Source organism: Pseudophryne corroboree, chromosome 6 (assembly GCF_028390025.1).
Source record: "Pseudophryne corroboree isolate aPseCor3 chromosome 6, aPseCor3.hap2, whole genome shotgun sequence".
Taxonomy (NCBI): domain Eukaryota; kingdom Metazoa; phylum Chordata; class Amphibia; order Anura; family Myobatrachidae; genus Pseudophryne; species Pseudophryne corroboree.
Genome location: NC_086449.1, coordinates 771,379,810 through 771,406,193, shown reverse-complemented (window position 1 = coordinate 771,406,193; position 26,384 = coordinate 771,379,810). Strand labels below are relative to the sequence as shown.

Sequence of the window (26,384 nt, the reverse complement as noted above, 5' to 3'; positions counted from 1 at the left end):
AGTGTGAGGATGGAGTATAGGTTTGGCAGAAGTGTCCTGGCATTTAACACCGTCACAACCCCAGTGAAGCCAGAGCTCTTCCACACAGGGCCTGATTCAAGAGAAATGTAAAGATAAAGCAAGTAACTTAGCACCTCTACCAAAACCAAGGTGGGGCAGATGTAAAATGTGACGAGATTTGGGAGAGATGTGTCCTAGCTCAAATCTAAATGGCAGTGTAAAAATAAAGCTGGTCAACATTTGTGGGCTACATGCAAAAGCAGCCAGTATTTACCCTGCATGTAAAACAAATACATGTATTTGCACCCCTTCCAGTGTGGTGTGTCCAGGTGCAAAGTTTTTCCTACTTTGCTCCTAAATCAGAATCCGCCCCATAATTTTATGTGCATTGTATGCAAGCAATACTGTACGTACATATAATGAAATACTGGTGCTTTAGCATATGAAACGCTACTTGAAAATATGAGTCACTTTGTTATGAAACTTCATTTTTCCATTCTTATGAAATTAAGATAATTGTGTCATTGGTTGTTGCAACTCCCTTTCAAGGTTGCATTCTTCCAATTCTTCCAAGGTTGGCTTCTTCCAATTTGTGCCACTAATCTTAAATTTGTTGGGGGGGGATGCCTAGGAATTGCGCTGCGATGTGGTGTACTGATGATCCATCACTGCTGGGGTGTTATGTACTTGCTACATGAGATTGCAGCTATACGGAATAGTTACTAGGTGAATGGTGGGTAGATAGGGGAGTAGGGCTGCTCTACAATAGCATTGTGTCTTATGAAGTTATCTTTGTAGTGAATGTTACGTGACTGACCTCTGGGCAGTTATTATCCATCTTTGATGATTAACGTTTTGTTGTTTTCCCCCACAGTACATGAATGTCCCCGATATCCCATACCATTGCAGTCCTGATTCCACAAATGATGTATGACGGCTACCTACACCTAGACCTCCCTCCGGCACTTCATCTCTCCAACGCTGCCGGAGAACGTTTCCCAAGACTAGCCTCCCGCACCCGATTCATCCTAGGATTGGACTTTCGATGGACATGCCATGGTGACATGAACAGGATGAGTTAAGGGTACTTACAACATAACCAAGGTGTGTGGGCTTGTGTTTGTGAGTGCTTGTACCGCTCCTCCCAGGAAGGTGCAAGGACCATGAGCTTGTCCCTGAAGTCACGCAGGTTCGGGAGGCCAGTAAGCCCACAGCTGGTTCTCTTGCTCCTCTTTGCCTTTTGTCTTCTGAGTGTCTTCATCTCGGCTTATTACCTGTATGGCTTGAAAAGGGGACTGGAGCCTTCCGGGAGTGATGGGCAATCCCTGGACTGTGATGAGCCCAAGATTAGTCCTTCACGCTTGCTCCCGCTGAAGCCTATGAGACCGGTGGACTCTTCCCGCACTGACCCACTGGTGCTAGTCTTTGTAGAGAGCCTCTACTCCCAGCTTGGGCAGGAAATAGTGGCTATATTGGAGTCGAGCCGTTTCAAATACCGGACAGAGATCGCTCCAGGCAAAGGTGATATGCCTACTCTCACCGATAAGGACAGAGGGAGATTTGCACTCATTGTCTATGAAAACATTCTGAAATATGTTAACTTGGACGCGTGGAATAGAGAGTTGCTGGACAAGTACTGCTTGGAGTACGGTGTGGGGATCATTGGCTTCTTCAAGGTAAGGCGATTATGGAATTGCTTTATGTTCTGTGTGCTTCATCTACTGTTATGCAGCATCGGAGTGCTTGTTTCACATTACAGCCCGTATATTTTACAGGTCGCTCCAATAAATTATTAGGTGACTATTTTTCAAAGCTTGGAGAGAGAAAAAATGGAGAGAGATAAAGTACCAACCAATCTTCTCCCAACTGTCACTTTTCAAACACAGCCTGTAACATGACAATGAGGAGCTGATTGGTTGGTTCTTTATCTCTCCAGTTTATCACTGTCCAGGCTTTGATAAATACCCCCTTAGGGTTTCTATGTATCACACCTATTTGGCCTGTTAATCATGCAGAAAAGCAGCTTCCAAATGTTTATTACTGAATTAAGTGAAACAGCTTTTCTCTGACGTCCTAGTGGATGCTGGGAACTCCGTAAGGACCATGGGGAATAGCGGCTCCGCAGGAGACTGGGCACAAAAGTAAAGCTTTAGGACTACCTGGTGTGCACTGGCTCCTCCCCCTATGACCCTCCTCCAAGCCTCAGTTAGATTTTTGTGCCCGGCCGAGAAGGGTGCACACTAGGGGCTCTCCTGAGCTGCTTAGTGAAAGTTTAGTTTTAGGTTTTTTATTTTCAGTGAGACCTGCTGGCAACAGGCTCACTGCATCGAGGGACTAAGGGGAGAAGAAGCGAACTCACCTGCGTGCAGAGTGGATTGGGCTTCTTAGGCTACTGGACACCATTAGCTCCAGAGGGACCGAACACAGGCCCAGCCTCGGAGCTCGGTCCCAGAGCCGCGCCGCCGGCCCCCTTACAGAGCCAGAAGCAAGAAGAGGTCCGGAAAAATCGGCGGCAGAAGACATCAGTCTTCAACAAGGTAGCGCACAGCACTGCAGCTGTGCGCCATTGTTACTCAGGCACACTTCGGTCACTGAGGGTGCAGGGCGCTGGGGGGGGCGCCCTGAGCAGCAATGTAAACACCTTGGCTGGCATAAATACACCACATATAACCCCCAGGGCTATATGGATGTATTTTAACCCCTGCCAGAACTCGCCAAAAAGCGGGAGAAAAGGCCGCCGAGAAGGGGGCGGAGCCTATCTCCTCAGCACACGGGCGCCATTTTCCATCACAGCTCCGCTGGAAGGACGTCTCCCTGACTCTCCCCTGCAGTCCTGCACTACAGAAAAGGGTAAAAAAGAGAGGGGGGCACTAATTTGGCGCAGTTTTGATACTAACAGCAGCTATAAAGGGAAAAGCACATTTTATAGTGGTATTCCTGTCTATATATAGGGCTCTGGTGTGTGCTGGCATACTCTCCCTCTGTCTCCCCAAAGGGCTAGTGGGGTCCTGTCCTCTATCAGAGCATTCCCTGTGTGTGTGCGGTGTGTCGGTACGATTGTGTCGACATGTTTGAGGAGGAAAATGAGATGGAGGCGGAGCAATTGCCTATTATAGAGTTGTCACCCCCTAGGGAGTCGACACCTGAGTGGATGAGCTTATGGAAGGAATTGCGTGACAGTGTCAGCTCTTTACGACAGACAGTTGACGACATGAGACAGCCGGCTACTCAGCTTGTGCCTGTCCAGGGGTCTCAAACGCCATCAAGGGCTTTAAAACGCCCGTTACCTCAAGACACAGACACGGATACTGACTCCAGTGTCGATGATGAGGAGACAAACGTGACTTCCACTAGGGCCACACGTTACATGATTGAAGCAATGAAAAATGTATTGCATATCTCTGATAATACAAGTACCACTAAAAAGGGTATTATGTTTGGTGAGAAAAAACTGCCTGTAATTTTTCCTGTATCCGAGGAATTAAATGAAGTGTGTGATGAGGCGTGGGTTTCCCCCGATAAAAAACTGATAATTCCTAAAAGGTTATTGGCATCGTACCCTTTCCCGCCAGAGGATAGGGCACGTTGGGAAACACCCCCTAGGGTGGATAAAGCGCTCACACGCTTGTCTAAACAGGTAGCACTACCCTCTCCTGATACGGCCGCCCTAAAGGAACCTGCCGATAGAAAGCTGGAGAATATCCTAAAATGTATATACTCTCACACGGGTGTTATACTGCGACCAGCAATCGCCTCAGCCTGGATGTGCAGTGCGGGCCTGGCGTGGTCGGATTCCCTGACTGAAAATATTGATACCCTAGATAGGGACAGTATATTACTGACTATAGAGCATTTGAAGGATGCATTTCTATATATGCGTGATGCACAGAGGGATATTTGCCGACTGGCATCAAGAGTTAGCGCGCTGTCCATTTCTGCAAGAAGAGGTTTATGGACGCGGCAGTGGTCAGGTGATGCGGATTCTAAAAGGCACATGGAAGTATTGCCTTATAAGGGGGAGGAGTTATTTGGGGTAGGTCTATCAGACCTGGTAGCCACGGCAACTGCTGGAAAATCCAAATTTTTACCCCAGGTAGCTTCTCAACCTAAGAAGACGCCGTATTATCAGGTGCAGTCCTTTCGGCCCCATAAGGGCAAGCGGGCAAAAGGCGCCTCATTTCTGCCCCGTGGCAGAGGGAGAGGAAAAAGGCTGCAACAAACAGCCAGTTCCCAGGAACAAAAGCCCTCTCCCGCCTCCGCAAAGTCCTCAGCATGACGCTGGGTCTTTACAAGCGGACTCAGGCACGGTGGGGGCCCGTCTCAAGAAGTTCAGTGCGCAGTGGGCCCACTCGCAAGTGGACCCCTGGATCCTTCAGGTGGTATCTCAGGGGTACAAATTGGAATTCGAGACGTCTCCCCCTCGCCGTTTTCTAAAGTCTGCTTTACCGACGTCTCCCTCAGACAGGGAGGCAGTATTGGAAGCCATTCACAAGCTATATTCCCAGCAGGTGATAATCAAGGTACCCCTCCTACAACAGGGAAAGGGGTACTATTCCACACTATTTGTGGTACCGAAGCCGGACGGCTCGGTGAGACCAATTTTAAACCTAAAATCCTTGAACACTTACATACAAAGGTTCAAATTCAAGATGGAGTCACTCAGAGCAGTGATTGCAAACCTGGAAGAAGGGGACTATATGGTGTCTCTGGACATCAAAGATGCTTACCTACATGTCCCAATTTACCCTTCTCACCAAGGGTACCTCAGGTTTGTGGTACAGAACTGTCACTATCAGTTTCAGACGCTGCCGTTTGGATTGTCCACGGCACCCCGGGTCTTTACCAAGGTAATGGCCGAAATGATGATACTCCTTCGAAGGAAGGGAGTTTTAGTTATCCCTTACTTGGACGATCTCCTGATAAGGGCAAGATCCAGGGAACAGTTGGAAGTCGGAGTAGCACTATCTCAGATAGTGCTGCGCCAGCACGGTTGGATTCTCAATATTCCAAAATCGCAGCTGATCCCGACGACACGACTTCTATTCCTAGGGATGATCCTGGACACAGTCCAGAAAAAGGTGTTTCTCCCGGAGGAGAAAGCCAGGGAGTTATCCGAACTAGTCAGAAATCTCCTAAAACCAGGCCAAGTCTCAGTGCATCAATGCACAAGGGTCCTGGGTAAGATGGTGGCTTCTTACGAAGCAATCCCATTCGGCAGATTCCACGCAAGAACCTTCCAGTGGGATCTGCTAGACAAATGGTCCGGGTCGCATCTTCAGATGCATCAGTGGATAATCTTGTCACCAAGGACAAGGGTGTTTCTCCTGTGGTGGTTGCAGAGTGCTCATCTTCTAGAGGGCCGCAGATTCGGCATTCAGGACTGGGTCCTGGTGACCACGGATGCCAGCCTGAGAGGCTGGGGAGCAGTCACACAGGGAAGAAATTTCCAGGGCTTGTGGTCAAGCCTGGAGACATCACTTCACATAAATATCCTGGAGCTAAGGGCCATCTACAATGCTCTAAGCCTAGCAAGACCTCTGCTTCAAGGTCAGCCGGTGCTGATCCAGTCAGACAACATCACGGCAGTCGCCCACGTAAACAGACAGGGCGGCACAAGAAGCAGGAGGGCAATGGCAGAAGTTGCAAGGATTCTTCGCTGGGCGGAAAATCATGTGATAGCACTGTCAGCAGTGTTCATTCCGGGAGTGGACAACTGGGAAGCAGACTTCCTCAGCAAACACGACCTCCACCCGGGAGAGTGGGGACTTCACCCAGAAGTCTTCCACATGATTGTGAACCGTTGGGGAAAAGCAAAGGTGGACATGATGGCGTCCCGCCTCAACAAAAAACTAGACAGGTATTGCGCCAGGTCAAGGGACCCTCAGGGAATAGCTGTGGACGCTCTGGTAACACCGTGGGTGTACCAGTCAGTGTATGTGTTCCCTCCTCTGCCTCTCATACCCAAGGTACTGAGAATCATAAGAAGGAGAGGAGTAAGGACTATACTCGTGGCTCCGGATTGGCCAAGAAGGACTTGGTACCCGGAACTTCAAGAGATGCTCACAGAGGACCCGTGGCCTCTACCTCTAAGAAAGGACCTGCTCCAGCAGGGACCCTGTCTGTTCCAAGACTTACCGCGGCTGCGTTTGACGGCATGGCGGTTGAACGCCGGATCCTGAAGGAAAAAGGCATTCCGGATGAAGCCAGGAAGGATGTAACCGTACAGCATTATCACCGTATTTGGCGTAAATATGTTGCGTGGTGCGAGGCCAGGAAGGCCCCTACAGAAGAATTTCAACTGGGTCATTTCCTGCAAACAGGACTGTCTATGGGCCTAAAATTAGGGTCCATTAAGGTTCAAATTTCGGCCCTGTCGATTTTCTTCCAGAAAGAACTGGCTTCAGTTCCTGAAGTTCAGACGTTTGTCAAGGGGGTACTGCATATACAGCCTCCTTTTGTGCCTCCAGTGGCACCTTGGGATCTCAATGTAGTTTTGGGGTTCCTAAAATCACATTGGTTTGAACCACTCACCACTGTGGACTTAAAATATTTCACATGGAAAGTGGTAATGCTGTTGGCCCTGGCTTCAGCCAGTCGTGTCTCGGCTTTAAATTTAAATTGGCGGCTTTATCCTATAAAAGCCCTTACCTAATTTTTCATACGGACAGGGCAGAATTGAGGACTCGTCCTCAATTTCTCCCTAAGGTGGTTTCAGCGTTTCACTTGAACCAGCCTATTGTGGTACCTGCGGCTACTAGGGACTTGGAGGACTCCAAGTTGCTGGACGTAGTCAGGGCCCTGAAAATATGTTTCCAGGACGGCTGGAGTCAGAAAATCTGACTCGCTGTTTATCCTGTATGCACCCAACAAGCTGGGTGCTCCTGCTTCTAAGCAGACTATTGCTCGTTGGATTTGTAGTACAATTCAGCTTGCACATTCTGTGGCAGGCCTGCCACAGCCAAAATCTGTAAAAGCCCATTCCACAAGGAAGGTGGGCTCATCTTGGGCGGCTGCCCGAGGGGTCTCGGCTTTACAACTTTGCCGAGCAGCTACTTGGTCAGGGGCAAACACGTTTGCTAAATTCTACAAATTTGATACCCTGGCTGAGGAGGACCTGGAGTTCTCTCATTCGGTGCTGCAGAGTCATCCGCACTCTCCCGCCCGTTTGGGAGCTTTGGTATAATCCCCATGGTCCTTACGGAGTTCCCAGCATCCACTAGGACGTTAGAGAAAATAAGAATTTACTTACCGATAATTCTATTTCTCGTAGTCCGTAGTGGATGCTGGGCGCCCATCCCAAGTGCGGATTGTCTGCAATACTTGTACATAGTTATTGTTACAAAAATCGGGTTATTATTGTTGTGAGCCATCTTTTCAGAGGCTCCTCTGTTATCATGCTGTTAACTGGGTTCAGATCACAGGTTGTACAGTGTGATTGGTGTGGCTGGTATGAGTCTTACCCGGGATTCAAAATCCTTCCTTATTGTGTACGCTCGTCCGGGCACAGTATCCTAACTGAGGCTTGGAGGAGGGTCATAGGGGGAGGAGCCAGTGCACACCAGGTAGTCCTAAAGCTTTACTTTTGTGCCCAGTCTCCTGCGGAGCCGCTATTCCCCATGGTCCTTACGGAGTTCCCAGCATCCACTACGGACTACGAGAAATAGAATTATCGGTAAGTAAATTCTTATTTTTACTACGCCTATAACCCAGGTGCCATCGCATGGCCTCTTCTTCGTTACTTTCAGTAATGCAGAACACATTGTGATAAGTGCAGGCATATTCGTAGCTATAGTGGGTGCAAGGCATACTTACCTACTTTGCTGCCTCCTCCTCCGGGAGGAGGCAGCGTTGTAGGTGAATCGGGGTGTGGCCGGCAGCAGGATGGGCGTTCTGGGGGTGTGGCCAACAGGGTAGTGGACAGTACGGGGGCGTGGCATCATGATCACGTCATCGTGACTCTGCCCCCCGCTATGCAGTGCCGAGAAAAGGCGCTGTATAGCTGAATCGCGTCATCGGACCGCCCACTTGTTCTCTGCTGCGGGAGGCCGAGGAGGGTCGTGGAGGGGTAGCACGGAAAGCGGTAGGCTTGCCCACCATTCCGGGGGGGGCGGGAGGGCCACCCGCTTTTCGGGAGCCTCCTGGCCATTCTGGGAGGGTAGGCAAGTATGGTGCAAGGGGTGCCATTGCTGTCGGGCCACAAAGTTCTGGCTATTCCCCGGAGTGCTGGTTATCAAGTTCTTAAACATAAAATTCTCTGGGCCTGATTCATATCACATCGCTGCTGGCTGACTATTGGCCATCAAAGCGACACTGAGGTTGCGCAGATTGGCTCTCGCAGCTCAGTAGCTGTGGCCAGAAAGTCTTGGTTGGAAGACGCAGACCCTGCCCTCGCCACTCCCAGGAAACTGGTCTGACGCCTCATTTTCGGAACACTGCCCAGCTGTGCCCACTCTCCACCCCCAAATTGCTGCAGCCTGCCAATCAGGCTACAGCTTAGTGGTCGCTGTATGCGAACATCCAGGACCTGTTCTGCATATGCGCCAAATGGGTCGTGCGCAGGCGCCCCTCCATTGTAGATGCACGTAAACGTTTAAATCCCTTCGGCTCTTGCGGTGCGCATGCGTGGCCTAAGTTTACACAGGTGCAGCAACACGTCCAGCAAATTGATAAATAGGCCCGGTAGCCTGAATGTTGTAGCATTAGGACTGATGACCTGGTCTCCCAAAATCTGTGGAAATTCAGTTTCTAAAGACGCTGCTTTGGTTTCCGGCTTTTAAGGCCAATTCATTCTCTCTGCTTTCTGTGCTGCCGACTAAGATCTTACTTTAGTCCAGCTGAGTGGCCTTAATCCGTTGACGGAGCCATAAATGGGGCATTGTTCTACAACTGGGGGTCTTAATGGACATCTTATTTCAACTGATGTCTTTCTGTTCACGGAGATCCCCTCCCAGTCTGCTGAGCAACACATGGCCCTTTTCAGACCATTTATCTTCAACGGGAATTATTGTCTTTTTGGGACTTTTTTTTTTTTACTTCCATTTAGTCATTGCAGAAAAACTTGCAACATTAAATGATGCCTTGTAGATAACGAAGGTTTGTGGTTATCTGTGCATATGTGACAAAAGGAGATGAATCATTTTGCATAGCTGTAAATATTAGGTTGTATAGGAGCTGCTCTTTGCTTGCTCACCAAAGTTCAAATATCCGCTCATAAGCTGGGCACGCACTGACCGATGTATAACCTACAGTCGGGCCGGATGCATGATGTATCGCATGCATATCTGCATTTACTAACGCCACATGCATGAATACTGTAGCAAAGGACAGCTCAATGAGAGCTGTCCTTTGAGGTGTGGGGACTTCCGGGTTTAGGACCCGGGTGTCCGTCTGTGCATGCTTCGAGTGCTGCGAGGGATACTGGATGAGATCTGAGTGGATCACTTTCTCATGGGTGGGTGGGAAAGACTGAAATAAGTCATAGGCTTCTATAGGGTAATACCATCTACAGATGCCATTGCCAACCTCATGCCAGCACCGGAATGTATCTCATTCCAGAGCTTGGTGCATACTTGCCTACCTGACCCTCTCCATGAGGGAGAAAATGCTTTGTTCCTGGACTTTCCTGGTAATGTATGATTGCCATCACATGTGGTGAAACACCTTTCTTATCAATTAACTAGCTCACCACAGGTGATGGCAGTCATACATTACCAGGAAAGTCCAGGAACAGAGCATTTTCTCCCTCATGGAGAGGGTCAGGTAGGCAAGTATGGCTTGGTGCAGAACTTCCACAGTGGCCAAATCTCTGTAAACTAAGCTTGTCGGAGGTTTGGCTGCATTTTTTATGTTGCTGCACCCCACTGTGTGTGTGTGTGTGTGTGTGTGTGTGTGTGTGTGTGTGTGTGTGTGTGTGTGTGTGCGCGCGCGTATGTGTGTATATTCCCATACTTGAAGCCGTTTCGTGATTGGCTGCATACGCTCTGTGCCTCAGATATACATACTGTAGTTTCTGGTGAGTTAAAAGGTGACTTTCTCAGAGTGGATCAGCACACAACATGGCCTGGTTCCACTGTGCCCTGTACAAAATGAGGTACAGCACTACGTCCAGGTAAAATTAAATCTTATCTCAGCCGTACATTGGTCGTAGCAGCCTGCATATAAGAGAATATAAGAACAATGAAGCAGAAAAGGGCTTTTGCATGAGGAGCCTCTGAGGAGAGCGATTGTTTTATTGGACTATAAAATCCCGGCAACATATGTTGTTTTCCGAGTAAGTCATTTTTAGTGCATCCAACTACACCAGGCCCTCTCAGAGCTCCATTCCCGGCATACGTCTGCTTTAGCACATACAGCTGTGCAGCCGTGACTGCGTAAAGTTAATATGTGAGCTGTTCCTGTCTGTGTAGCCACATGTAAGACTTTATGGTAACGATAATAATTTTATGTTGCACGACATATGAGGACTGCCTATGTCAGCAGGTTTCCCCTGTAACCTGATCCTGGCAGACATTTCATTGGCCACCTGTTTGCTCAACGTTTCGTTGTGATCCTGTGGCTGGAAAAATAAATAGACTTTATGTTTGAAGTCCATAAATATTATGTAAGTTACTGTCTTTCCGCATGACTTGGTGGCCTCCAAACTGGATACCATTATTTGCGACGGGGGCGGAGGGGGGAACGGCCTTCCTGTCTCTGTTGTTTTTGTCCTATCTCAATCACATTTTTGTCTACTATATTGCGGCCCATTATCAGAACGAACGGTAAATAACTGAGGTAATCAATGTGATTATAAGTTTGTCTTGCAATGCTGTCCACCTTCAGATGCCGTTCATTTTTTGGTTCCTTTAATATCCCGTGACATTTACTAAAAGCATTGTTTTGTCTTAATGTAATGTTCTGTGCTTTGCAGGTATGTCTTTATATCATCATGCAAGTTTTCTATTTGGGTTCTACGTCTGTTTATGTCGTTCTAAGGGACACAGTTCTATTAAGGGAGCAGCTTTGTGCTATTTCCAAAGTAAAGCTTGATGTGTTCTCAGTCCATATAGCTTTGGATACCACGACCTTTAAAGCCGTCTTATAAAACTGTTCCTAATAATCCTTTTGACCTTTTGTTTGGGAACTGAAACTATAAAAACAAGAATTAAATGTTAAGTGTAAGGTAAGGACGTTGTAAAGATTGGACCAGTGATAGTCCCAAAGTAGTGGAATTAACGCCATAATCATACAGCAACGAAACGCGTTGGTACATTAATTTGGTCCTCTTCTGTCCCTTTGCTGCACTGTGCACTAGGGCGCATCAGCCTTGTTTAGATCAATACACTATAAAATAGTGCCATCAGCATTTTAAGAACTTAGTGCCGGCTGGATGTCCATTAGATTACACCTTGTTCTTAATGTCTCACAGATCCTGACTTAAGATTTGCCAGTGTGACAGAGGGAACGCCACAATGAGCATTTACCACCTCTGCTATCGCAGATTTATCTAGTGCTAACAGAACTCAGATGTATGAAACCTGAAGAAGTAATAGAGCAATGATAAAGCAGTGATAAGTGCAAGGTGGCAATGCACCAGCCAATCAGCTCCTATATGTAAATTTACAGTTAGGATCTGATTGGCTGGTGCATTATCTTCCACTTATCACTGCTTTATCACTTCTCCAGGCTTAATACATCTGCCCCTTTAATAGATACTTCTTCCCCCTCACCTGTTTAATGAAATGTCACCCAGCTTCCCAATACCACTGACTTTATTTATTTTCTTTATTCGCTTTTTACCCCCATGATGAAAGGTCTTTCTCCGCACAACATTATTCATCTTCGCTGCTAAAGCTGATGAGAATCTCATTATAAATCCTGTCCCGTACACGTCATGTGCGCTTAATCCTTTGATGTGTGTGTGTGTGATGTTTTCCAAAGTGTTAAATATCCATCATCTGCCCCATTGCTCGGTGTGTCGGTAAGCCGCATACTGTAACAACGCTCTTTGTCCCCTGAGCCAAGAATTTGCTTTGTCCCCTCTAGGAACAGGTGTGAATATCTCTGGTGAAGCGCTGAGTATGTGGTCATTAGCGGGATCTCCAGTGTAAACAGTGCTAATATGCTGGAATAGTCAGAATAGGACTGGGCTTAAGACCAGGGGAATGGGGCGTAAAAGATTTTATATAGGTTTAGAATTACCTTCTAGGTATGTAATGTAGGCTTCTACTACAAAGTACACATCACTCAGGATGCTTAGCTGTTGGCATTCTGACCGTGTGTTATGGAGCGGGAGATACGTCAAGCCTTGGGGACAGATGAAAATAGATTGGTTGCCCAAAACAACTCCCGTGTTATAGACTGTGCTAGATAAATGACAGTAAGGGGTCTATTCATGAAGCAGTGAAAAGAGTGGAGAAGTGAGCCAGTGGAGTAGTTGCCCATGGCAACCAATCAGCTGCTCTGTATAATTTTATGGTATGCAAATTCTAAATGTTTCTTCAATGCTGATTGGTTGCTATGGGCAACTTCTCCACTGGCTCACTAATCTTCTCTTCTCATTGCTTCATGAATAGACCTATCTGATTGGTTCGGGTAACTCCTTCAGTTTACCCAATCCAAGCCTTGATACATCTTCCCCCACAGTGTATCTTTTTCAGCCAATAACTGCGGCAAAATATCTGTAACTTGTGTTTCTTTCCACTACAGGCCAACGAGAACAGTCTGCTGAGCGCTCAGCTCAAAGGATTCCCCCTTTTCCTCCACTCCAATCTAGGACTCAAAGACTGCAGCATCAGTCCTAAATCCCCCCTTCTGTACATCACCAAACCAAACCAGGTGGAAAAGGGTGATCTACCGGGTGAAGACTGGACGGTCTTCCAGTCCAACCATTCCACCTATGAGCCAGTTCTCCTTGCCAAGACCAAGTCAGCAGAGACTATACCTCACCTCAGCGTGGACGCGGCACTGCACACCACTGTGGTACAGGATCTGGGCCTACACGATGGCATCCCGAGGGTCCTTTTTGGCAACAACCTGAACTTTTGGCTTCACAAGCTAGTGTTTGTGGACGCTGTGTCCTTCCTGACCGGGAAGCGGCTGTCCCTTCCGCTCAATCGCTATGTGCTCGTGGACATCGACGATATATTTGTTGGCAAGGAGGGGACTCGCATGAAAGTAGAAGATGTGAAGGTAAGAGTGGTTAATAAATGCTGGTGCAATGACGGGACTCCATTTTGTAGCGTGTGTTTTGTATCCTTACGTGACTGCCGCCATTTTGTTCCAGGCACTGTTTGACACCCAGAACGAGTTGAGAGCGCACATCCCTAATTTCACCTTTAACCTCGGCTTTTCTGGAAAGTTCTTCCACACAGGTGAGGGAGGCGACTATAAATAAATTTGTTATTCTATGGAATGAGGACATTTGCTTGAGTTTTTATTGTGGGGGGGGGGGGGGGGGGAGGCGGGATTCTGGGGAGATAAACTGTCCCCACATACATGAATGCACGTCTTTGGGCACTGAGGGTGTCAGTTTAGTTTCTATAATAAAAAAAAATCACTTAGGTTAGATTTATCAAAGCTTAAAGAGCGATACAGTACCGACCAATCGGCTCCTAGCTCATTTTTGAAACACAGCCTGTAAAATGACAAGTAGGAGCTAATTGGTTGGCACTTTATCTCTCTACACTTTCTTTCCAACGCTTGATAAATCTCCTCCTTGGTAGCTAAAATAATACGGTACACAGCTGGAACGTCTATTTTTGTAAAAATCCTTTATCTCTATGGTAAATGCGTCTTCTATCCTTGCTTATGTTGAACACACTAAATATAGTACATACTGCATTCCAGGTGCTGCGGATTCTTGCAGTGATCCCTATTATAACACGCGTTCTAGTTGTAGCTACTGCACGGATGACGCCTCTAAATGCAACCCCAATCATTTGCTATTTGGGTTTTACTAGCTGCAGCTGACCGCTTACGGCACTGACCGGTCCTCAATACGGAAGGTTCAATGACTTAGTGTGACTCGAATGCGTCATGACAGCTTTGCTCTTTATCTGTCCAGAGTAATGGGCCAAATATTTTTGTAGTCATCTAAAAGCCCTTTTCTCCAAAAATTGAAGGCCAAAAAAAAAAAACTGTCCGAAAAATTGAGTAAATGCCGCTTTCATCTCTGTGAATTGCACAAAAGTGTTAGTTTTCTTGTCAGTCATGAGACGCCACAGATTTCATTCTGCATTCGCTCTTACTTGTGGGGCCAGGTACGGACGCGGAGGACGAAGGAGATGACCTCTTGCTTTCTTACGTCAAGCAGTTCTGGTGGTTCCCCCATATGTGGAGTCACATGCAGCCTCACCTGTTCCACAACCAGTCCGTGCTGGCCGAGCAGATGGCCCTGAATCGGAAGTTTGCTATGGTGAGTTCATAGATTTCATTACAGCAGATGATTACTGTAACGTCTGTCATATAGGGGGAGATGTATCAAACCTTGGAGATCAAGTGGAGAAGTTACCTATCATTCAATCAGCTTCTATTTGTCATTGTATGGACTTTGCTAGATGAATGATAGCTAAAAGCTTATTGGTTGCGATGGGCAACCTCCTCCTCCTCTTTCTAAGGTTTGATGCAGCTCCCCCATAGTGTTTTGTTTTATGGGGGGGGTGGGTATGTGTCAAGCAATGAAAAGCGTGGAGAGGTAGACAAGTGTAGAAGTTGCCCATAGGAACCGATCAGCTTTGAGGTAGAATTTATGAAGTACATTCTATAAAATGATAGGTAGAATGTTGAGCAAATTCTCCACTAGTCCACTTCTACATTAATTTCACTGTTTGACATATCTCCCCCTACGTGTATTTCTCTGCTTATCATGTTTACTTGTGATTGTCTTCATATGCTTCCAGCAATGTAGGTCAGCAGAAGCATTTTACTATTTTCTGCTCAAGTGTAAACTGCAAGTTGCTCACCGCATGCTGTCATTTCTCTTACAGTCCATCCCACATGAGCAATACCTGCTGTTCTAATAGCTGAAATGTGTTACAGCAGAGTATGCTTTGCTTACTTTACACTTCTTAATGGGCAGAGTCTAGCCTTTTGTGCAGTAGCATGTTTTCGTAGCTTTTATCACACTCTGAGCCGTCTGGATGCCTTTAGAGAATCATCACAGAGACCTTGCCCAGCGTCGGCTGTGAAAGTGATACGGATCAGCGTGTGTATTGAAATCTGGGAATAGAAGCCTTTGCTTGCTTTAAATTTAAAAAAAAAAGTTACGGAATGTATTTTTGAACTGGTGCTTCAAATAATGGTGTTCAGTGCAGTCAGTTTGTATTTGTTTTCAGTGCTCATTACAAATCTAAGGATGCAGTTTATCCATTTATATCCCTTCCTATAATACTTTGGCCCGCGAATAAAAGCTACATACAGCAGATTGTCAGGAACCACTGATTTCAATTGTGCTGCATTTACCATTTAATTCTTTGGGCTACATCAGCAGGTGCTAAAGGAAAATTGCTGGCCTCCAATAACATTTGTTGGATCTCAACGGGAATGTATTTCTAGCTATTCCCATGTTATGTTAGTGGTTCCTAATCATTTGATAGGCTACATTGCCTTGTTTTGGCTTATAAAGTCTGCACCATTCTATGTGTAAGCAACATATGTTCCTTTTTAAAAGACTTCTGTGACTTGTAGAATAAACATCCCTTTTGGCTGGGAGAGGTTCTGGTAGGTTGGCTGACTAGTATGCTAATGAGCCTGACTAGTATGCTAATGAGGCTGACTAGTATGCTATTTTTGAGAGCCGCTGCACTCTTCTTTTATAGCTACGTCTTACACTATTGAGCTGCCGTGGGTTTGGGGTGATTGGTTGAGTTTTACAGAACACTGAAATTAGCATATTGATTTCACTTTCCATCCATATCCTGGGTAAATAGAATTTAATTTTTTACATTTTTATTTTATTATTATTCTTTTTTTAGGTCTCCCCTCTGTTTCATTGTATATCGTGTGTATTAGCTTGATGATCCTTTAAGGAGTCCTATATCAGTCTGTCATGGTTACTTTCTCTAACATAAATACAATTTCTTGGTCGTGATTTAGGAGCATGGTATACCTACAGATATGGGGTATGCTGTGGCCCCTCACCACTCTGGAGTTTATCCCATCCATGTGCAACTCTACGAAGCGTGGAAGCAAATTTGGGGGATAAAGATTACAAGCACTGAGGAGTACCCCCACCTGAAACCTGCACGCTTCCGAAGAGGATTCATCCATAGTGGAATTATGGTAAATTCTAAACTTTATTTGCCTGAATTCTTTAGAAAATGCACTTTAGGGGCAGATTCAATTCGTGTCAAGGTCCCATTGTTAATTTGTGCACCTTACGTGGCTTATCCAGGCAGGGTGACCTTGCGTGTTTATAATTACCTGCAATGTGCACAGTGCAAGCTTGTGGTTAACTAAATCTACCCTTAGATGTCAACAGTGTTTGGAATTGTTATGTGTAAGACTGGTACACACTTGGCCAACGTCGCTCACACCTATCATCTGTAAACACAAACCGATGGTCCTGCCGATGTATCGTTTGTTGGCTGTATGAACGCGTGTAACCAGCCTTAAAAAGTTGTTCATCAATTTAATTTTTTTTTCCCGATTCCCTCCATGTCTTATTTGTTTATGTTTATAATACCCTAATCATGTCTGAAGTGGTTCTATCCTGGGAACTGTAGAGACGTATTTGCTTAAACTTGGTTCCGGTGCGTTTGGACAAATTAGACCATGGTCCTGAAATGTACGTGGATTTATCAACTCGCTGTCAATTTAGTTTGGGATGTAGAGGGTTACTTAGCGATGTATCTGGCTGGACTTGTTCCTGTAGCCGCTGGGCTCGGACAACCAAGGTTTATAATGGTACAAAATAAATGTCAACATATAACATCAAGCGCCAAAACAAATGGAAAACTTCCCTTAGGTATGGAAAATCCCGTAGAGGATAGTTCTTTCTACTTCCCAGTTGATGGTTTCCACTCTCAATGCAGATGGTACATGTAAAAGGATATAACAATACAATAGTGTAGTATGTCTATGATAGGTGGTGTTGCACCCGAGTGGTAGGTTCTGAAGTTAGGGAATAGTGCAAATCCTTCACCATAGCTTTAAAAACTTTCCTTTCAGTTAGGTGGTTAAATTCAGGTAATCATACCCCAACTCACAGGCAAGATGTTTTTTCAAACATAAAAAGGTATCTTTAAACGGATGTATTAGATCCCCAAGAAAAACTGTCTAGCGGGCGTACCCCAACTCACAGCAGATGATGATATATAAAACACAAAGGTTTCTTTCTGAAGTGACAAGAGATGACAGCGTACCCCAACTCACAATTCAGTTGATTTTCGTAAGCATGTAAAGGTTTCTTTCAACATCCAGGAAAAAACCAAACAGTGGATGAAAAGTCCAATGAATTTATTCCATAAAAGATGTATCCCAAACTGGTTAACAAAGAGGGAATACAAAAATGTCCATAAAACATATAAAATTACAAGGAGCAATGTTGCATGGTCTCACACAGGGAAACAGGCTGCTGGTATCCAAACACTTGACAAGTCGGATTCCGGAATGTCCCACTAGTTCAAGGCTTCCAGAGTCTAGAATCCAAAAGGGGAGACCAGGCAGTACATAAAAAATGGTCAGCTCCTGTCTGCAACCAACGCGTTTCGATCTCTCCAGGAGATCTTTATCAAGGCATGCAGACTGGGAGCCATGTGCTGGAATTTATACCAAACATCTACCTAATACAGGAAGTGAGGTCACGGGTTGAATTAGCCCTCTTTATGTCCTTTAAAATGATTCAATCGTTTTAACATCAACCCAGAGTGTACATAAATCCACTCTGAGTCTAATTCATCCTAAGGAAAAACATTTTTAGCTTGCTAATAGCCTTAATTGTGCGTTAAACCCCACGGTGGAACCGGAAGTATCCCGTCGTGGAACGCACCATGGAACGCACAATTCCATCCAGGTTCCGGCGGAAGTGTCCGGACGCTGGAACTATTCAATTCCATCACGCTCCCTAGCGGGAGCGGAAGTGCCGGCCGCTGGAACGCATATGCGTTTCACTCAATGCTCACGTGATACAATCCTTTCACAGTGAGCGGACCCTCATGCGTTCCACTCCAGAAACGTGAAGTGGAACGCATTAACATTTCAGAGGATCATTCAGAAAGGCTTTTCAACCCCTTCACATTGGATCAGAATATTTATATACATTCATCTATATATTAGTTAAACAATAATTCAACATATATATGATATATAGGGCTTTCAAGAAAAATTAATAAATACAGCAAAAAACTTGAGCCCATCATTCCTTCAACTGGTCCTGAGTATTCCATCCAGAATTTATTTCATAATGAGTCCATAAAGAGTTCATATTTATATATGTAACTGAGCAAAAAACATTTATTTTGTACCATTGGTTATTTGTTTAGAGAGTGGTGTTCTCTCTGTTTTCATACATCACTCAGCAGCCAGGGGCGCCTTAGACAGCTCCAATCCGCTTTCTGTTTCTAGAAACCAAGGTTTATAGTTAGTCCTATCATATAATTAATGAGAGCACAAAGTACTGTCCATACAGTTTGCAGCATATTACAGTAAAAGACAAAAATGCAGCTGAAACAATTAAACCTAATAATCAGAGACCTCTTGTTCAATGTTATATCCATCCAGCTTTCCGCTATAAATGTCTAAATGTTACATCTGAACTCGAGGTGAAATTGTACCCCCTTTTAAAAGCGATCCTGCAAAATGGCCCATTTTCCTCAGTAACCTGAACTTTCTAGACCCGTCAAGTCGCTTATGTGTAGATGAGCTGCCAATGGAATAATTTTATTTCATCATCTTTTACCAAACTGTTTTCTTTTTCACAGGTCCTTCCTCGGCAGACCTGCGGCCTCTTCACGCACACCATATTCTATAACGAGTATCCCGGGGGTCCTGTGGAACTGGACAAAATTATTAATGGCGGCGAGCTTTTTCTCACAGTACTTCTAAACCCAGTGAGTTAAAAACAAAATAACGGTGTCTCTGTGTGGGCATGGGATCCCGCCGCCAGCTGCGCTGTATATCTTCTGCGTGCATTTATAACCCCTCGTGACATCGTTTGTAGTGTTCAACCTTGTCCCCGTACACTTATTTGTGTTCAGAATGTGATCGAGTGCTGCGACCTGACTCTCCCCCCACCCCCCCTCTTCCTTCCTTTACTGAGCCTCCTGCAAAACCTCAGATAATAATGGGACTATATGAGGCTGCGGATCTCGGGTGGTTTTATTGAGATTGTTCCAGTCAATCACATCGATAAACTGCCAGGTTGTTGTACACTCTAAAAGAAACTCTGTGTAATGCACTATCAATATTTAATGAAGCAGTAATTGTTTCCGAGGGTTTCTTCATAGGATAAATGCGTTGCAGTACGCTGATGGCTTGTGCTGCTGGAAAATGCTCCGCTTTATTTCCGTTGGATAACGAAGGCCTGCTCTTGATTTCCTGGAAGTTGTTTTAACAGTCATTAGGGACAAAGGCTTCAGGAATGATCTTGCTGGCTCATTGCCGACCTTGAGAAAATACTGGTGTCATGTTTACTGGTGTGTTTTCAAGGTGAAGGACTTTTTGGGGGCGATATTAATTTGGTGCCGGAATGGTCTGACAGAAGGCTCTCTCCGTGATAAATATCTTTGCTGGGTTTTTCCTCACACTCAACTTATTAAATAAAAGTACATTGAAATATGTTCCGTAATTCCACCTTAATTGACGTGCTAAAAAGATAATAAAAACTGCTGTTGTAATTTTTTTCCCCTGACCAATCTGAGTATATATCTTTTGCCCGTTTATCAGAATAATCTCCATGGGCAGTATTGCTACTTGTAAAATGTTATAATGCTTCTGGCTGATTGGAAGACTGATAAATGTCTATCTTTATGAATGGGATTGTTTGACAGTTCTGCAAATATGTCTGTGCACAGATTTGGGGTTTTAGAACATCTCTTTTTTTATTTGTGTGTTATTTAGTTTCGCTTCTTTTCTTGGCATGCTGTTACAATCCTTTATTGTTTGTTTAATTTCAGATCAGCATTTTCATGACCCACTTATCGAACTACGGCAACGATCGTCTGGGACTGTACACTTTCAAGCACTTAGTGCAGTTTCTCAACGCCTGGACGAACCTCAAGCTGCAGACTCTGCCCCCTGTGCAGCTGGCCCACAAATATTTCCAGATCTTCCCAGAGGAGAAGGACCCCTTGTGGCAGGTACGGAAAACCCAGGAATCCTAGGATTTGGGGAGGGGGAATCTTGGAGAGTGATTAAACAGCTCTTGTCATTTTTATATTTGAAACGCTGCCTGTAACATGGCAGTTAGGAGCTGATTGGTTTATCTCTCTCTCTCCACTTAATCATTCTCCAAGCTTTGATAAATCGCCTCCCTAATTATTTAATAGTCACTGTTATAAAGTACAGAAATAAAATAAAGTAAAAACATTAGCGATGCCAGTTTCTGTATGCATCATTGTAAACGTAGCATCATATCATTGCTCTGTGCTGACTAGGGCCTGGCTGATCCTACTATCTAACTCTGGGGCAGATGTGTTAAGCCTGCAGAAGTGATAAAGCAGTGATAAGTTGAAGGTGATAACGCACCAGCCAATCAGCTTCTGTCATTTTTCAGACCCATAATGATTGGCTGGTGCGTTATCACCTTCCACTTATCACTTCTTTATCACTTCTCCAGGCTTAGTACATCTGCCCCTTCTGTGTGACTTCTTATACCCCTTTCTCTTACGTCCTAGAGGATGCTGGGGACTCCGTAAGGACCATGGGGTATAGACGGGCTCCGCAGGAGATAGGGCACCTAAAAAGAACTTTGACTATGGGTGTGCACTGGCTCCTCCCTCTATGCCCCTCCTCCAGACCTCAGTTAGATCTTGTGCCCAGAGGAGAATGGGTGCACTGCAGAGAGCTCTCCAGAGTTTTTTGTTGAAGAAGAATTTTGTTAGGTTTTTTATTTTCAGGGAGTCCTGTTGGCAACAAGCTCCCTGCATCGTGGGACCGAGGAGAGAGAAGCAGAGCTGGCTTGTCAAGTTGGGCACTGCTTCTAAGGCTACTGGACACCATTAGCTCCAGAGGGAGTCGGAACACAGGTCTCACCTGGGGTTCGTCCCGGAGCCGTGCCGCCGTCCTCCTCACAGATGCCGAAGATAGAAGCCGGATGAGAAGGCAGAAACATCTTAGGCGGCAGAAGACATCAGATCTTCATGAGGTAAGGCGCGCAGCGGTAAGCTGCGCGCCATTGCTCCCAGTCACACACACACAGAGCAGCACTGAAGGGTGCAGGGCGCAGGGGGGGGCGCCCTGGGCAGCAATAAACCTCACATTTGGGCAAATGCAGATTGATTAGGCTGCAGAGGCAGTAAATCTATGATCCCCCGCCATTTTTATTGAAAAATCACTGGGACCGAAGCCCGCCGTCGGGTGGGCGGGGCTTGATCCTCAGCACTAACCAGCGCCATTTTCTCCACAGAAGCTGCATGAGGAAAACGCTGGCTCCCTGGTCTCTCCCCTGCTGAACTTCACAGGCTGGAAAAAAGAGGAGGGGGGCACATTAGCGACGCAGTGAGTGGGAATTGGCATATTATATATAGAAAAGTGCTATCTGGTCATATTTTTTCCAGTGTTTTTAAGCGCTGGTGTGTGCTGGCATACTCTCTCTCTGTCTCTCCTTAGGGCCTAGTTGGGGTTTTGTCCCCTTATAGGTTAATCCCTGTGTGTGTGGGGTGTCGGTACGTGTGTGTTGACATGTCTGAGGCGGAAGGCTTCTCCAAGGAGGAGGTGGAGCAAATGAGTGGTGTGTCCCCGTCGGTTGTGCCGACTCCGGATTGGATGGACATGTGGCATATGTTGAATGCAAGTGTGGCATCTTTACATAAACGGCTTGATAAGGCTGAATTAGGGGGGACATCAGGGGGTCAATCCTCGGATTGGACCGACTCACAGGGCCCGTCGGGGTCTCAAAAGCGTCCCTTAACACAAGACACTACAACCGACACGGATTCTGATTCCAGTGTCGACTACGACGAAGTAAAATTGCACCCTAGGGTGACTAAAACCATTCAGTGTATGATTGTGGCAATAAGGGATGTGTTGCATATTGAGGATGAACCCTCGGTCCCCGACACAAGGGTACACATGTTTAAGGAAAAGAAACAGATTATTAACTTTCCCACATCTCATGAATTGAATGATTTCTTTGGAAAAGCTTGGGAGACTCCGAGTAAGAGACCGCAGATCCCCAAAAGAATTTATATGGCATACCCCTTCCCTAAGCAGGACAGGGAGATTTGGGAATCACCCCCCACTGTGGACAAGGCCCTGACGCGCTTGTCCAAGAAAGTGGCGCTACCGTCTCCTGACACAGCGGCCCTTAAGGACCCTGCAGATCGCAGGCAAGAAACTACCTTTAAAGTGTATTTATTCTCATACGGGTGCTGTGCTAAGACCGACAATTGCGTCGGCATGGGTGTGTAGCGCAATTGCAGCTTGGACAGATGAGCTGACAGATCAATTTGATAATATGGATAAGGATACTATATTCTTAACTCTAGACCATATTAAAGACGCAGTCTTATTCATGAGGGATGCTGAAAGGGACATTGGATTGCTAGCTTCTAGGGCCAATGCCATGTCTATCTCAGCGAGAAGATCCTTATGGACTCGCCAATGGACGGGTGATGCGGATTCCATAAAACATATGGAAGTACTACCCTATAAGGGTGATGTATTGTTTGGGGATGGGCTGACGGACCTGGTTTCCACAGCTACAGCAGGTAAATCAAATTTCTCTGACGTCCTAGTGGATGCTGGGACTTCCGTAAGGACCATGGGGAATAGCGGCTCCGCAGGAGACTGGGCACAAAAGTAAAAGCTTTAGACTAGCTGGTGTGCACTGGCTCCTCCCCCTATGACCCTCCTCCAAGCCTCAGTTAGATTTTTGTGCCCGGCCGAGAAGGGTGCATGCTAGGTAGCTCTCCTGAGCTGCTTAGAGTAAAAGTTTAAATAGGTTTTTTATTTTCAGTGAGACCTGCTGGCAACAGGCTCACTGCATCGTGGGACTAAGGGGAGAAGAAGCGAACTCACCTGCATGCAGAGTGGATTGGGCTTCTTGGCTACTGGACATTAGCTCCAGAGGGACGATCACAGGTTCAGCCTGGATGGGTCCCGGAGCCGCGCCGCCGGCCCCCTTACAGAGCCAGAAGAGCGAAGAGGTCCGGAGAAATCGGCGGCAGAAGACGTTCCTGTCTTCAGATAAGGTAGCGCACAGCACTGCAGCTGTGCGCCATTGCTCTCAGCACACTTCACACTCCGGTCACTGAGGGTGCAGGGCGCTGGGGGGGAGCGCCCTGAGACGCAATAAAACACTATAAAAACCTTATATGGCTAAAGAAATGCATCACATATAGCTCCTGGGCTATATGGATGCATTTAACCCCTGCCAGTTTTCCTGAAAAAAGCGGGAGAAAAGGCCGCCGTGAAGGGGGCGGAGCCTTTCTCCTCAGCACACAAGCGCCATTTTCTTTCACAGCTCCGCTGGAAGGACGGCTCCCTGACTCTCCCCTGCAGTCCTGCTACAAGAATCAGGGTAAAACAAGAGAGGGGGGGCACTATTGGCAGCTAATATAAAACAGCAGCTATAAAGGGAGAAACACTTACATAAGGTTATCCCTGTATATATATAGCGCTCTGGTGTGTGCTGGCAAACTCTCCCTCTGTCTCCCCAAAGGGCTCGTGGGGTCCTGTCCTCTTTCAGAGCATTCCCTGTGTGTGTGCTGGGTGTCGGTACGATTGTGTCGACATGTATGAGGAGGAAAATTATGTGGAAGCAGAGCAATTGCCTGTGTTAGTGATGTCACCCCCTAGGGAGTCGACACCTGACTGGATGGTCGTATTTAAAGAATTACGTGACAATGTCAGCACTTTGCAAAAAACTGTTGACGACATGAGACAGCCGGCAAATCAATTAGTGCCTGTTCAGGCGTCTCAGACACCGTCAGGGGCGCTAAAACGCCCGTTACCTCAGATGGTCGACACAGACCCAGACACGGATACTGAATCCAGTGTCGACGGTGAGGAGACCAACGTAATGTCCAGTAGGGCCACACGTTACATGATCACGGCAATGAAGGAGGCATTGAATATTTCTGACACTACAAGTACCACAAAAAAGGGTATTATGTGGGGTGTGAAAAAACTACCAGTAGTTTTTCCTGAATCAGATGAATTAAATGAGGTGTGTGATAAAGCGTGGTTTTCCCCCGATAAAAAACTGCTGATTTCTAATAAATTATTGGCACTATACCCTTTCCCGCCAGAGGTTAGGGCACGTTGGGAAACACCTCCTAGGGTAGATAAGGCGCTCACACGCTTATCAAAACAAGTGGCGTTACCGTCTCCCGATACGGCCGCCCTCAAGGAACCAGCTGATAGAAGGCTGGAAAATATCCTAAAAGGTATATACACACATACTGGTGTTATACTGCGACCAGCAATCGCCTCAGCCTGGATGTGCAGCGCTGGAGTGGCTTGGTCGGATTCCCTGACTGAAAATATTGATACCCTGGATAGGGACAGTATATTATTAACTATAGAGCATTTAAAGGATGCATTACTATATATGCGAGATGCACAGAGGGATATTTGCACCCTGGCATCTAGAGTGAGTGCGATGTCCATTTCTGCCAGAAGAGCGTTATGGACGCGACAGTGGTCAGGTGATGCGGATTCCAAACGACATATTGCCGTATAAAGGGGAGGAGTTATTTGGGGTCGGTCTATCGGACCTGGTGGCCACGGCAACGGCTGGAAAATCCACCTTTTTACCCCAGGTCACCTCTCAGCAGAAAAAGACAGTCTTTTCAAACTCAGTCCTTTCGTCCCCATAAGGGCAAGCGGGCAAAAGGCCACTCATTTCTGCCCCGGGGCAGAGGAAGGGGAAAAAGACTGCACCAGGCTGCCTCTTCCCAGGATCAGAAGCCCTCCCCCGCTTCTGCCAAGTCTTCAGCATGACGCTGGGGCTCTACAAGCGGACTCAGGCACGGTGGGGGGCCGTCTCAAGAATTTCAGCGCGCAGTGGGCTCACTCGCAAGTGGACCCCTGGATCCTGCAGGTAGTATCACAGGGGTACAAATTGGAATTCGAGACGTCTCCCCCTCGCCGGTTCCTGAAGTCTGCTCTACCAACGTCTCCCTCCGACAGGGAGGCGGTAGTGGAAGCTATTCACAAGCTGTATTCCCAGCAGGTGATAATCAAGGTACCCCTCCTACAACAGGGAAAGGGGTATTATTCCACGCTGTTTGTGGTACCGAAGCCGGACGGCTCGGTGAGACCAATTTTAAATCTGAAATCCTTGAACACTTACATAAAAAGGTTCAAATTCAAGATGGAGTCACTCAGAGCAGTGATAGCGAACCTGGAAGAAGGGGACTATATGGTATCTCTAGACATCAAAGATGCTTATCTCCATGTCCCAATCTACCCTTCTCACCAAGGGTACCTCAGGTTTGTGGTACAAAACTGTCATTATCAGTTTCAGACGCTGCCGTTTGGATTGTCCACGGCACCACGGGTCTTTACCAAGGTAATGGCCGAAATGATGATTCTTCTTCGAAGAAAAGGCGTCTTAATTATCCCTTACTTGGACGATCTCCTGATAAGGGCAAGGTCCAGGGAACAGTTAGAGGTCGGAGTAGCACTATCTCAGGTAGTGCTACGTCAGCACGGGTGGATCCTAAATATCCCAAAATCACAGCTGATTCCAACAACACGTCTACTGTTCCTGGGGATGATTCTGGACACAGTCCAGAAAAAGGTGTTTCTCCCGGAGGAGGCGGCCAGGGAGTTATCCGAGCTAGTCAGGAAACTCCTAAAACCAGGCCAAGTGTCAGTGCATCAATGCACGAGAGTCCTGGGAAAAATGGTGGCTTCTTACGAAGCGATTCCATTCGGAAGATTCCATGCAAGAACTTTTCAGTGGGATCTGCTGGACAAATGGTCCGGATCGCATCTTCAGATGCATCAGCGGATAACCCTATCTCCAAGGAAAAGAGTGTCTCTCCTGTGGTGGTTACAGAGTGCTCATCTTCTAGAGGGCCGCAGATTCGGCATTCAGGATTGGATGCTGGTGACCACCGATGCCAGCCTGAGAGGCTGGGGAGCAGTCACACAGGGAAGAAATTTCCAGGGCTTGTGGTCAAGCATGGAAACGTCTCTTCACATAAATATCCTGGAACTAAGGGCCATTTACAATGCCCTAAGTCAAGCAAGGCCTCTGCTTCAGGGTCAGTCGGTATTGATCCAATCGGACAACA

The 26,384-nt window shown here is 46.5% G+C and overlaps 1 protein-coding gene across 4 annotated transcripts in view; it reads left to right on the top strand.

Annotated features, from left to right (window-relative positions):
* NDST1 (N-deacetylase and N-sulfotransferase 1) overlaps positions 1-26,384 on the top strand; it is a 150,352-nt gene that overhangs the window by 89,292 nt on the left and 34,676 nt on the right. For all 4 annotated transcript variants that reach the window (XM_063928653.1, XM_063928655.1, XM_063928652.1 and 1 more), the window contains exons 2-8: positions 875-1,676; positions 12,688-13,170; positions 13,265-13,352; positions 14,241-14,395; positions 16,075-16,260; positions 18,900-19,028; positions 20,094-20,276. In XM_063928653.1, the coding sequence (XP_063784723.1) occupies positions 1,164-1,676; positions 12,688-13,170; positions 13,265-13,352; positions 14,241-14,395; positions 16,075-16,260; positions 18,900-19,028; positions 20,094-20,276 (1,737 nt within the window). In that variant the 5' untranslated portion in view covers positions 875-1,163. The remainder of the gene's footprint in view (positions 1-874; positions 1,677-12,687; positions 13,171-13,264; positions 13,353-14,240; positions 14,396-16,074; positions 16,261-18,899; positions 19,029-20,093; positions 20,277-26,384) is intronic.